Source organism: Macrotis lagotis, chromosome 5, assembly GCF_037893015.1.
Source record: "Macrotis lagotis isolate mMagLag1 chromosome 5, bilby.v1.9.chrom.fasta, whole genome shotgun sequence".
Classification (NCBI taxonomy): Eukaryota; Metazoa; Chordata; class Mammalia; order Peramelemorphia; family Peramelidae; genus Macrotis; species Macrotis lagotis.
In genome coordinates this window covers 107,910,827-107,924,913 of record NC_133662.1, presented here as the reverse complement: position 1 = coordinate 107,924,913, position 14,087 = coordinate 107,910,827, and the positions used below count along the sequence as shown (strand labels likewise).

The 14,087-nt window shown below is 37.5% G+C and overlaps 1 protein-coding gene across 1 annotated transcript in view; it reads left to right on the top strand.

The window, feature by feature from the left end:
* The window catches only part of PDSS2 (decaprenyl diphosphate synthase subunit 2), a 287,192-nt gene that overhangs the window by 205,248 nt on the left and 67,857 nt on the right, over positions 1-14,087 (top strand). Inside the window, exon 4 of the mRNA XM_074187281.1 lies at positions 6,712-6,786. Coding sequence (XP_074043382.1) covers positions 6,712-6,786 — 75 coding nt within the window. The remainder of the gene's footprint in view (positions 1-6,711; positions 6,787-14,087) is intronic.

Here is a 14,087-nt window from a genome sequence, read left to right as displayed (position 1 = left end):
GGGGGGCAAGAATTTTGACATGGAAAATGCAAAGGGAAGTTTGTGGGCAGGGGACACAAATGGCAAAACAGATAAATGTTGACTTTTGAATATTGAATTTCTGACTAGATATAACATGACCAGAAAACCATTTTCAATAATGGTTGGCATTAGGGAAAGCAAATAGCCTATCTAAATAAGAGATTTGATGTTTTTGTCATTTTTAGGCACTGTTTTAAAAAATAAGTTCTTCCTTTGACATGGGACTATAAAGTGAACAATGGATTGAAAATTTATTGATACCATTGCTGATCACTGCAGAAAGCACTTTTGAAATATGAAATAAACAACATTTGTAAATTGTATGCATTGTTAGTAAATATTCTATTCTCATAGATACTGGAAAGAAAAAAATAGAGATAAATGCCTCATAAGATAAAAAAGGACAGATCACATTTTTCTCATTCCCAGAAGTGAAGATTGCTAAAGTCTCTTGACCTTAGTTTTGTTTTTTTTTTTTAAATATGCCAAACTGATGACAGAAAATCAGTTTTCTTCAAGGTATCCTCATTACCATTATCTTCCTCATTTAAGATGTGCACAGGGAAAGTGGTAATTTGATCTAATCATACACAGCTTTTTGGTGGATGTTTGCTGACCATTAAATGATTCAGTGTCACTTTAGAGGAACAGATAAATGACATCACTTTCTCCAGAGTAGAAGATAGTTTTGAAATCTGAGGCTGGTTGATAGACCTATGAATTGATTACCCGGGACTGCTTAAGACCTCACTTCAAATCCTGCTTCTCTGGGTCAGCTTGGTGGCAGAGTGGATGAGAGCACCAGCTCTAGAGTCAGGAGACCCTTAGTTCAAATCCAGCCTCAAGATACTTACTAGCTGTGTGACCCTGGGCAATTCACTTAACCCCAATTGCCCCCCCCAAAAAAAATCCTGCTTTTGATGTCTTCTAGCCAAGTAACCAGACAAGTCACTTAAACTTTATAAATCCATTTCTTCATCTCTTATCTGTAGCACTTAGCCTCCTGGAGTATATACAGAAGTATATTCTATCATCTGATAACCTAATCTATGTCAAATATTGCTGTTATGTTATTCTTCTATATTGTGATAGCTATAGCCCAGGATAATAAAGGAGACTGTTGAATAGACTTCTCAGGGACTAATAGCTTCAAAATACCCAACTTGTAGGTTTTAAGAAAATGAATTCCCTAGTGTCACCTTCTGTAGCAATTAGAGAGATAGCTTGCTGCAGAATCAAAGTATTAGATCCAGCTTCATGAAGGAGCTAAATTTGAAATTCTGCTCCATTATTTACTGGTTGTGTGACCACAAGAAAAGTACTCGATGAGGGTCACTTTCCCCCTCTGTTAAAAGGGGTATATGGAGTCTAGGAAGAGAGACACTTGGATTCAAAAATTTTCTTATGTCTGTTTAAGTCTAGTTTTCTGTGATTCTGTATTCTCACTTAAAGCCTAACCCAAATTCTATCTTATCACCTTGTAAAACTTAAAAGTTCTATCTAAGTATTAGTAATTATTACTATCTACAATTACATCTTCACTTCTCTCTCAGACTTAATATGTATTTTGTTGGAAGAAGTAAAGGATAGTGAAGGGAGTACTGGGGTCTGAGGTCAGAAGACCTGGGATCTCATCCTGATTCTGCTGTTTTTTTCCCTTTATGACCCAAGACACTCACTTTATCTCTCAGGGCTTCAAAATGAGGGCAATTGAATCAGCTAAATGCTAAGGTTTTTCCCAGCTCTAAATTGATGACCCTATGATAAAAGATTAATAATTAGTGATTGAGGCAGGATTTGAACTCTGTTCTTCCTTACTCCAGATGCCTCAGTGGAACTTAGAGAATAATACACACGATTTTAATAATGTAAATTAAATTATTTGTTTTTTATATATATATATATATATATATATATATATATATATTATTATAGCAAATAAATTCATTGACTACTTTTTGGTCCTAAAGAACAGATGATAGAATATACTTCTTTATTCAGAAGGGAAGTGAGGGGAGGGGGTCCAGAGGTATATGTAAATCTCTTGGTAAAGGGAATTGTTTCATTTTTGTTTGTTGTTGTATATTTAGTGCCCAGCATGTAGTAGTCATCTAATGTTTATTGATTATGTACAATCGCTACTACTATCAAATATAATATGGTGATTGATTTTTTTGCTTAACCCTTTTTCTTTCCATAAAGGAGTACCTTAAGGAATATTTTAAAGTATCAATGAAAATTTTAGAAATAGAGGCAGTGATCATAGAGTTCAGGCAAGAGATAGGAAGGCTGACCTAGGCCAGTGGCAGTGTAACCAGAAAAGAAGGCGCGGATGTAATAAATCGATACAGAAGTGACTTTAATAAAACTTAGCAACTGAATGGATGGAAGGGAGAGAACAGAGTTAAGAATGACTTAAAGGCTTTGAGCCTAAGTATCTGTTGATACTTTCAACAAAACTGAGAAAATGAGGAGAGGCAGATTTTAGAGGGAAAAGTAGCAAATTCCATTTTGGATTGTTCCCCCCCCCCCAGGTGTTTGCAGAACACCAAGGTAGAGATTTGAAATTCAGCAGACTTGTTGAAATTTAGAACTAGAACTGCTTCTCTACTCTTTGCCTTAACTTTTTTTGTTTGTTTTTTTTTGTTTTTGTTTTTGCAAGGGTTGTCTTGCCTAAGGTCACACAGCTAGGTAATTATTAAGTGTCTGAGGACGGATTTGAATTCAGGCCCTCCTGACTCCTGGGCTGGTGTTGTATCCACTGCACCACCTAGCACTGCTCCCCTTAACTCTTTTTTTTTAGAAAGATTTTATCTCTTTTGAATTTTGCAATCCCCCCCCATCTTGCTTCCCTCCCCCCCCACCCCCAAAGAAGACATTTTGTTAGTCTTTGCATTGTTTTCTTAGTGTGTATTAACCTAAGTTGAATGTGATGAGAGAGAAAGGAAGAAACATAAAGTATGAGATACAGCAGAATTACATAAGATAACTTTTTTAAAAAATTTAAAGTAATGTTCTTTGGTCTTTGTTCAAATTCCACAATTCTTTCTCAGGATACAGATGATATTCTCCATCACAGATGTCCCAAAATTGTGCCTGATTGTTGCCCTTTTGACATGAGCAAGTCCATTAAGGTTGACTATCATGCATGTTGCTGTTAGGGTGTACAATGTTCATCTGGTTCTGCTCTTCTCGCTCAGCATCAGTTCATGCAAGTCCTTACAGGCTGCCTTAACTCTTAATGAAAGTATATGTTTATGCTGAGTTTATCTCTACTCCTACCAATATGAGGAGCAGTTTTTGGCTGCCCAGTCAAAACTGTTGTCTCTAGTGGTTCTGAATCGACCAGAGGTTCAAGTAGAAAAGAGCCTCAGCAACTTGGCAGCATTAAGGTTCCCTGACCTCACTCATCCACATATGTGGCTTCCAAACCAGGACCATCTTAAGGGATGTTGACATAGCAGCCAATTTCATTGCTGCTTAGGGTTACCATTGTGGGAGTGGCTGTCTTTGGGGTTAGGATCAGGACTTATTTGGAAACTATATCATTGATTATGCCAGGAATCTTTCTTCTACGCCTGTTTGCACTTTCTTATCTGAAGCTATGGGGTTCTTTTGCATCTGAGTGGACTTCCTCATCCTCTTTTGCCTTATAAAGGAGTCAATTTTATTCCCCACTGTTCCTCCTGTTAGTGTAATATAGAGAAAGAGGGTTGAGGTTAAAAGCCTTGGGAGGGAACAACATATCCTTAGAGGTCAAGAGAATCTAATGACAAAAAAGGAAGGCAGTGTTGCATAGTGGAAAGAGCACTGAATTTTCTGGGTCTTAGTTTCCTCATCTGTGAGATGAGGGGATTGAATTAGATCAGTGATGTCAAACTCAAATAGAAATAACCGACACTAAACTATCCATAGGATCCCTGTGGCCCACATATTGACTTTGAAAACTATATAGTAATATTTTCTTGCATTTTTATTAATTTTGTTAAATAATTCCCAGTTATATTTTCATCTTGTTCAGACAATACATAGGAGTCTCATGGGACCAGTGAGCCACATAAGTATAGGAAATAACCTTAGGCCATGCCTAATTTAGAAATATTCTAAAGTTTACTTGTAAGGAATTTGGAGCTTATTTTATAATAGGAATTATATTTTAAGTGGTTGTGAAATTACTGGGCTTAGCCCACAAAAGCCTCTTTTAATCCATATTGTAGGTAGAATACAGTATTCAGTTGAGTGGCATAACCTGGAAAACAGAGGGCCTTGTAGTCTGAGAAGGTTGAGGAGATGTAGAATTTTCTTCCCTTTTCCTTATATAGGACTGGCCGTAAGCAGAATTTCATAATAGGTGAATTGTATTTGACATGTTTTTTCTATTTCTTTTTCCACATCTTTCTTCTACCTTCCTGGACTCCTGGTATTTTGTCCTGGCCTTCCCTTCCAAGTCTTTCCATGCTTCAAAATTAAAACCTAACTTTCCTGGCTTATCTCCTTTTCTTCACCTCAATCAAAACTCTTATTCCTACCATATATTCTCGATAGTAATCTAATTTAAGTAATTTACAAAAGAATATGAATGGTAGCCTTTGAAATTTTTTAAAGAGGATACTTATTAGTCCAAATAATACACTAAATGACAAAAATTTTCAACAGATATCAAAGTAAAGCAAAAATTATCAGACACCTTGGTCTGATCTCCCCTTGGAGAAATGTATTTTTGAGCAGAGGGACCAACATTGGCAGGGCAGGTATTCCTGTCTTCATGGGCTAATCTCCCTAAATTTTTTTCTTCTACTTCTTATCTTTTTACCCCTTTGGAACTACCCATCATCTAAACACATTAGGTTTTTTCCAAATCTGATGGGCTTTTGTGGGCAGCAATGATAGGACCTACAGGCCTGGAAGAGATGGATAGCATTACAAGCATGGCATCAGTTTGGGGTCATTTGTAAGTCAGGTATATAACTCAGAGTCATCCTGTACTTGCTAATTGAATAAAAGGTGGGAGGGAACACCCAAGAATATTTTGTTGCTACTACTTTGTCTAGAGTTTCAGGAGAATAAGGGAAAGATCTAGTGATCCTTAGACAGATGCAAAGTGAAATGTATATAGTATTTTGACATTTAGAGTGGTACTTTGTCTTTATAAATTCTTCTTCATATTACCAGTGTTAGTCTCAGAACTTGGGCTGTTTCACAAACATAACATTTTTTAATGAGTGATTGATCTGTATTACGTGTCCCAGCCATCAAGAGAATCTTGGGATGGTGCTTGTATTAATGGTAATTTAATCTAAAGCTTTGCATTTAGTTACAGTCCTTCATAGACCCATTGATGATACTCAATCCTTCTGAATTTGAGAATGAAGCTTATCTGATACCTTTGGGGGGGGGATCCCTTCATTTTCTCTGTTCCCCACTTAAATAACTCAGCACATCTTGGTAATACTGTAGGATCATTGTCCTTTTAGTTCCTATGAAGCTCATATTGCTATAATATTTCTTCAGTATTTTGTTACCTAAAGGACAACATGATTTTTAAAAAACACTGTTTTTATAAGTATTACAAATTAACCCTATCTATATTGCTAAGAAAAAAAAATGTGCCTTTATCAACAGAATTTCTAGTCATCTGTGCCAGTAGGTTATGCTGTATGTCAGTAAATACAAATATAGAGATAAAAGGTTGGGTACTGAGTTCCTGAGGCAAATGATTTGGCCAAAAATATTTATCAGGTATAATTTCTGAAGCTCAATTTTTTTCCTTTGGGTCTGTATTCTTCAGTTTAATGTCTTCAATTACAACAATAACTGAAACAAAACCTTTTAAATCAGTCGTAACTAAAGTAAAAGCAAAGAAGAGGGATCACAAAAAAATTGCATGTAGAAAGGTAAAACTTGCAAGCTTTCATAGACTTGCCTTATAGAACCTTTATTTGAAAAAGTTGCATTGAATTTTATAACAAACGCCATCATTTTATTCTCTTGAATTAAGATAGTTTGTAACAAACAACTCTAAATTATACAGTAATTACAAAGAGATTGTTGATTGCTTGTTTTATGTTTGGATTAAGTACATTTTTTAGTTTTGCTTGAATTTCTTTTAAAATAGTCTGAATCCTCAAGGCAATACAGATTGATAAATATGATTTAAACATTACTGGATTGCAGACATTTGCAGTATATGTGCCATGCACTAAATAGATACCCATCACATTTCAAGAATAGCAGAATGCCAAATGATCATATTTGAAAGGTTAGCTCTGCTTTCAATTCTGTCTTCCCTTTCTGTATAAAGAATGAAGATTAGAATTGTAAGTTTCCTGAATGAAGTATTAAAAAAAAATTACCAGCCAGACAGAAAGAAATTAGAATGTAAAAATTAGAGTGATTTAAAATTTCATTGATTAGCTGAAATTTAAATAGATGTTTCAAATGACTTTTGCCTAGATTTTCATGTATATTAATGACATACTAAGATTGTAAGACAATAGATTTGAAGGATTTGGATCATGGTTTTAGTTTTCAGATGGACAGGGTTATTTGCCAGGATCTTTGCTGGTAACCCTACTCATTCTGTCAAGCCACATAATCCTACCCAGTACATTGAACCCTGTGTTCTGTTCTGAGGCAAAATGAGGACTTTTTCAAATTGCTTCCTTTCACTTTTTCCCTTTTTTTTTTCAGGTTGTGGAACTTGTATCAAGTGCTCTAATTGACTTAGTACAAGGGATATACTGTGAAAACTCTACTTCAGCAGAGGTAAGTATTTTGAAGCCCCTAGAAAGGAATGAATTTAAAACACTCAAGAAAAATATGAATACCATTTTGTTTTTTTGTCTAAATCATACATAACTTTCTTTTTTTAGATAAGTGTTTTAGCTAAAAACTAGTGTCCATATGTTTGGTACATAACAGATTTAGCCAATTAATATAACCTCTTCTTCTCTGGCTAGACTCACAGTCTGCTCAATCTGTAGGACCACTCCTAGCCAATTGGGAGGAACTCTTCTCATCTAAAGGTAACTTTGATATAAGGTAGAGCTTAAAGAGAAGCTTTTGCTGAGATAGCTGTGCCTAGACTTTCCTCAAAGGAATTGGTATCTCACAGAAGAGTTGACTATGGTCTAAGAAAGATGACTCAATACTGAAGTTTGGATTTCTGCATGGTAATAATCATGATGGCTATGTAATAGAATGATTTGAATTAACTTTATAGAATTAAGATTTTTTTTTACTCATTTAACAGGACTTAAAGAAAAATTTTGTCATACTTCCTAAAATAGTTATTTCATTTCAGCAGTGCATCAGATATCAAGAATTCCTTCATTTGCCACTATCATCATTTAACATTTTATGTCTGTAAAAGGGAATTTCTCTCTTGAAGCCTTCATTATTTTAACTTGTGCATCTTGCCTAGTAATATAACTTAACTAACTAGGAATTGGCGGTTAATTTATTAGGTTAGTCATCACCCAAGCAGTCTCTGCAGGGAATGAGGGCAATAGGCAGGAGCATCTTGAAAGGAAAGAAATGAACTTCCAGGCTGTTAGAACTAAAATATTGTAGGAGGAAATGGACTGTGTTTTGCAAAAGGATATCATTGTTTATTAATTTACCATCTGTGAGATAGGTGGCTAATCTAGTTCTTTCCTAAGATTTACTTCACAAGTAACTTTGTTGACAGCATTCATCAGCTCATGTGAACTTGAGTGCCTAATTTGTGGACTGAGAACTTCAATCTCTAGGACTATCCATCTTAGGTAATGATCTTTACAAGGATTTCCTTAGGAACTACATCAGTTAGATTAAAAAAAAATTACATATTATATATAAGTGCCACTCTAGGATGTGTAATGAAATCTCAGGCAGTTTTTTAATTAAAACGTTACTTGTGGGGCAGCTAAGTGGTATAGTGGGTAGAGCACTGACCCTGGAGTCAGGAAGAACTGAGTTTGAATCTGCCCTCTGATACATATTAGTCACTTAACCCCTCTTGCCCCCCCCAAAAGTGTTATTAACTTTTTTTAACCTTGTTATTGTTTTTTTAAAAAACAAACAAACATTCGCCCTTTGTGGATTCTTTGCCTCTATCAGAGATTGGAAGGAAAGAATGGTCAAAGGGAAGAGAAGTTGTCGACATCAAGAACTTTTCAATATCAGAGCCACAGCTTAGAAAACACTTATCTGACAACTTTTATTAGAGCTAAACTCACATTTTAAGAAGCCATAGCATCACACTGACCAAAATATACCCCTTTCTCCAGTTTTCTTCAGAACCCAAGAAATGCCTCTTTTCAGGCCAACTGAATTTCTGAATAGAGCCAAACCATTTAGGCAGAATGTAGGGAAGGAGAGGAAAGAAAACTCTAGTTCAATTGCTGCAGTGGGAGTGCTTCTTAGTACCTCCATTTGTGCCCCAGGCCCAATTAAGGTTAACCACATTTCCTTCCCTACCAAGAAAACTCTGACTCTCTCTGAGTATATTTGTCATTGCAACAGCTCTTCAGAATTTGGTTTCTTTTGACTTGGCAGGATGATCCTCTGAGAAGCTGAGAGGGAGGAGCAGTGCCCCCACATCAGAGTGGCTTCAAGGTTTTCTGGCATGATTGTAAAGCAAACCCACAGGTGGAGGTGGCTCCTTGTGAGTGATTGCACCACCTCCTTAGCCTTGGGCCAATTTAATATAAAAAAGAATTTCTTTGTGATTTAAAATAAGCTACAAACCTTTCTATCTCTCTAGGAGTTAAGTGGCTACCATGGTGTTTTGTTCCTCTCTGGTAACATGATGCAATAATGAAGAAGCTTGAGCTATACAAAAATAACTTTCCAAAGAATGATATCTAAAAGACTAAAGTTTGATAAACTAGAGAAAAGTGTTGTTACTGGATACAAACCAAAATCATATTCTATTACAAAAAAAATAAGTATGTTGGGCTGTGATAGATTTACCCACTTTTCCATGAAAATCTGGTTTCATCACTTCTGAGTATGGGACTTATATTAGTAAGAATTAATCTCACTACAGAGTATAACTAAATTCTGTTCTCATTAAATGGACAGAACAATTTAGGGATTTCATTGCCCTTTATTTTTATACATATTTAAAGGCTGCTCCACGCACTGTCCCCCCCCACCCAGCTTCCATCAGTTGCTAGTTTGTGAGTTTATTTCCCATTAGGAATAATAATAAGCCATTATGTTTTCCTTGGTATACCCTGGAAAATATTTCCCCCCATTTATGACTATACAGATATATTTGCTACATATGTTTATTAAACAGGGAAATTATATTTTATAATAATGGCACCTGTTCATGAGACCAACTGTGCACTGTTTTCCTCAATTTCCAATAATATCAGTAATACAGTCATTTCCATTCTCATGAATTTAGCATCATTTTCACTCCAACAGCATTTTTCCCACCTGCAATCATTTAAATACTAACTCTTGATTTTTATTTTTAATTTCTTTAAATATCTTATTGTAAGTATATGCAGTATCTTCAGATATTCAGGTTTTTCCATACTTTTACAGGTTGTAAAACAGCCACCTGATATATTATATTACCAAACTAAAGCTAGAAAAAGGAGTTAATTCTGCACCCCCCCCCCCCCTTGAGCAGCTTTGGATTGTTGTTTTTTTTTTCATTTCATTTCTCAACTTGAAGATATAAAAATCTAACTGATTTAACAGCTGGACCAATTAATGACCCAATCAGACCTGGGTAGTATCTATTAAGCACTGTTGATTCCCACCATAATACTCTATACCCAACTGTCTAATCTTATAGTTAATCATCTCAAAATCTGAAAGTTTACTAGGAACTTGTGTTTTAAAGGTCAGGCTCTATTTCCTCTTCTATGATATTATCCTTGGAAGATTTACTTGAAATGTTTTTAAATCTTTTTCTAAGGATTTGTTCATGTGTCCCCTAAAATGTTAGAACAACTTGATCTTCTAAGCCAATTTCTCATTTTTAAGTTGAGAAAACTATCTAAATGGACTGAAATGAGAAGTTAAGGTAAATTCTCAGAAATTATGGAAAAGGGTCCTCTTCCTGCTTTAAAAAAGGAACTGACTTTATTCATTTCTATTAGGACCAATCAAGAAACATTTATTTAAGCATCTAATGCACATCAGGTAGAATCCTGGTTCTGCCTCAATGGTTGCTGCCTAATTCAAATTCTCATCCATAAAGAAAACAGGATCACTCATAGAAGGACTTACTCTTGCTTCATTTGGACCTACTCCTGTAATTAGCCATCTTTGGCTCTATATTCAGTGTTGCTTTTCTTTTTTTTTTTTAATTTATTTTTTATTCTCATTTTGTACAAATGTATTTTTACATTAATAAAATATTCTTGTTTACAAGTAAACAAAATACCCCTCCTCCCCCATGAATATAGATAGACTTCCTTGGGTGAAAAAAAAGTAAAGGGGAGAGAAAAAAATTAAAATAAAAAAAATAATAGTAATAATTGTAGGTATGACCAGGTGGTGCAATGGACGAAGCACCAGCCCTGGAGCCACGAGCACCCAAGTCCATATCCAGCCTCATAAACCCAACAATCACCCAGCCGTGTGGCATGCAAGCCCACCCAATCCCCACTGCCCTGCAAAAACCAAAATAAAGAAAGGAAAAAAAGAACCAAAATAAAATAGTAATAATAGTAGGGGTGGCTGGGTGCAGACAGAGCATTGGCCCTTGAGCCAGGAGCACCTGGGTCCAAATCCAGCCCCAGACACCCAAAGATCACCCCGCTATGTGGCCCCAGGCAGGCCAGCCAGCCCCACTTGCCCTGCACCCTCCCCCAAATAATAATAACAAAAAATGTGCTTGAGTCTTTGTTCCAATACCAACAACTCTGTCATGGGTGGATCTCATTCTTTATGATAAGTCTATCACAAAAGTTATTTCCATATTTTTCCACCATTGCCATTGCTGATCGCAATTCCCTCCTTTCTTATTTCTCCACTACCATGTACTGTATTTTCTCTCTCCTTTCACTCTGACTCTGCTGTAGGGTCGCTGAGTGGTGCAGCAGACAGATCCCTGGTCCTGGGGCCAAGAAGCCCTGAGCCCCCATACCACCCCTTAGGCCCAGAATCCACCTGGCCCTGGGCAGGCCTTCCAATCCCAGCCCCTTGCAAGAAGAAAGAAAGAAAATGTGTTATATCTGGCCACTCTCCCCACATGGTCCATCCTCTCCTCCTTTATTCACATCCCCACCCCTTCCCCCTGCTCCCCGCTCCTTCTTACTCCAGATGCCTATACCCCATTGAGTATATGTGCTGTTTCCTCTCCTAGCCATCTCTGATGAGAGCAAAGGTTCCCTCATTCCCCCTTGCCTCCCCCCTTCCATATCATTGCAATAGCTCATTGTAATAAAAAAAAATCTTATGTGAAATATCTTGGACTATTCCCCCTCTCCTTTTTCTTTCTCCTATTCCATTTCCCTTTTTTTCTATTGAATCCATTTTTATACCATATTTTATCTTCGAATTCAGCTTTCTCCTGTGCTTCAACTATAAAAGCTCCCTCTACCTGCTCTATTAACTGAGAAGGTTCATATGAGTATTATCAGTGTCATTTTTCTATGCAGGAATACATGCAGTTCATCCTCATTAAGTCCCTCATATTTCCCCCCCTCTTCCAATCTCCATGCTTCACCTGAGTCCTCTATCTGAAGATCAAACCTTCTGTTCAGCTCTGGCCATTCCAAAAGGAACATTTGAAATTCCCCCTGGTTCATTGAAAGTCCATCTTTTTCCCTGGAAGAGGACATTCAGCCTTGCTGGGTAGTCCATTCTTGGCTGCATTCTAAGCTCTTTTGCTTTCCGGTATATTGTATTCCAAGCCCTACGAGCTTCCAATGTAGCTGCTGCTAAGTCCTGTTTGATCCTGACTGCAGCTCCACGATATTTGAACTGTGTCCTTCTGGCTGCTTGTAATATTTTCTCTTTGACTTGGGAGTTCTGGAACTTGGCTATAATATTCCTAGGGGTTGGTTTTTTGGGATCTCTTTCTCTGGGGGATCGGTGGATTCTCTCCATTTCTGTTTTGCCCTCTGCTTCTAGAATATCAGGGCAATTTTTCTGTAGTAATTCTTTGAAAATGATGTCAAGGCTCTTTTCCTGATCATGACTTTCAGGTATTCCAATAATTTTTAAATTATCTTTCCTAAGTCTGTTTTCCATATCAGTTGTTTTTTCAATGAGATATTTCACATTTTCTTCTAATTTTTCATTTTTTTTTTGGTTTTGAAGTATTGATTCCTGATTTCTGGTAAATTCATCAATCTCCCTGAATTCTATTCTTTGTCTGAAGGATTTGTTCTCCTCAGAGAGTTTTCTTATCTCTTTTTCCATCTGGCCAATTTTGCTTTTTTAAAGCATTCTTCTCCTCAATAACTTTTTGAACTGTTTTATCCATTTGACCTAAGCTGGTTTTTAGCATGCTATTTTCTTCAGCATTTTTTTGGATTTCCTTGACTAAGCTGCTGACTTCATTTTCATGTTTTTCCTGCATCTCTCTCCTTTCTTTTCCCAGTTTTTCTTCCAACTCCCTCATTTGATTTTCAAAGTGTTTTTTGAGCTCTGTCATAGCCTGATCCCAATTTCTGTTTTTCTTGGAGTCTTTAGATGCAGGAGCTTGTGCTTCCTCATCTTCAGACTGAGTATTTTGATCCTTCTTGGGCTCATTTGCAAAATATTTCTCAATAGTCTTCCTTTTGTTTCTTTGCTTGCTCATTTTCCCGGCCTGGGACTGGTTTGGGGGTACTTCCTGAGCTTTTGGGACACTCCCACAAGGGTCTCAGTGTGTGAGGCTCTGTCTCCCTCCTGGTCTGTGAATGACCATAAGCGCCCCCCTCTGCCAAGGGGCTGAGGTGGGGGGGGGGGGCTGCTGTTCTATGGGGGGGCCTAGACTGCGATCAGGATCTGAATGTGGTCAGAGCCCCAGAGTCCTGTTCCAGGGGCAGAGGACAGAGCTCTGCAGTCTCTCTCTCTTCACTGCCCTCCCTCAGCTCAATGGGCTCAGGCCCTGGGTGCTCCTGCTTACCAGCTCCACCTGCTTCTGTTTCCTGGATCAGGGCTGGGGAAAGACCAAGCTGCTTGCTGTGTGCCCTGAGGGCTGGGCTCCACGTGCTGGCTCTGGCAGAGGTCCCCCGCTGTTCCCCCACTTTGTGCCCGTTGCTCCTCGGGGTGCAACTCAGGAGACTTCCTGCTGCTGTGAGCCATGACTCCCAGCACCCTGGGGCTGCCTCCGGGAGGCTGAAGTTCTTTGGCTCTGGCCTCTCCGACCCCGGGGAGCAGAGCCTTTCTGCCCTTTTCCAGGTTACCTTGAGTAGGAGAACTGCCTCTCTGGGTCCCTCTGTGGGTTCTGTCTCTTGAAAGTTTAGTTAGAGTCCTTAGCTGATGAGTTTTATCAGAGATCTCCTAAGACTCGACCCCTTCTTGTCGCCATCTTGGCTCCCCCCCAGTGTTGCTTTTCTATCAGTAGGTTTGGGTGGGAAAATCTTCTTCCCTTAACCTCTCTTTTACATCATACCTTAGGGAAGGCTTCATTCCATTATTTGAACCATATCCATTTTTCAGTCTCTGGATCTGGCACCATATATTCCTTGGATTAATTAGTTTCCTTGGCATCCATGTTGGTCTTATTAGACAAATTCTTCTTTTCCTTTTCATCAGAATTGTTTCTCTTTGTGAATGCAGAATTTCATTTCTTTTAATACAGAATACAAAGATGAAAGATTATATAGTTTTTGCTGCAAGGAATTTATAATCAAATAGGATATAGAATCGTTAAGCAAATATAATACAATTTAACAAGATAGTCTGTGATAGGAAAAAATTAAGAAATTCCAAAGCTCTAGGAAAAATTAAGGAAAGTGATTACTCTTAATGAAATACTATCATGCCTAAGAGCCAAAGATCATTAAAATAATGTTATCTGGGCATATAGACTTAGAATATAGAAGTCAGAGCAAGGAAGATCAGACAGAAGTGGAAGCCAACCATGAAATATATGTAACCTGTAGCAACATGGAAGTTCTGCA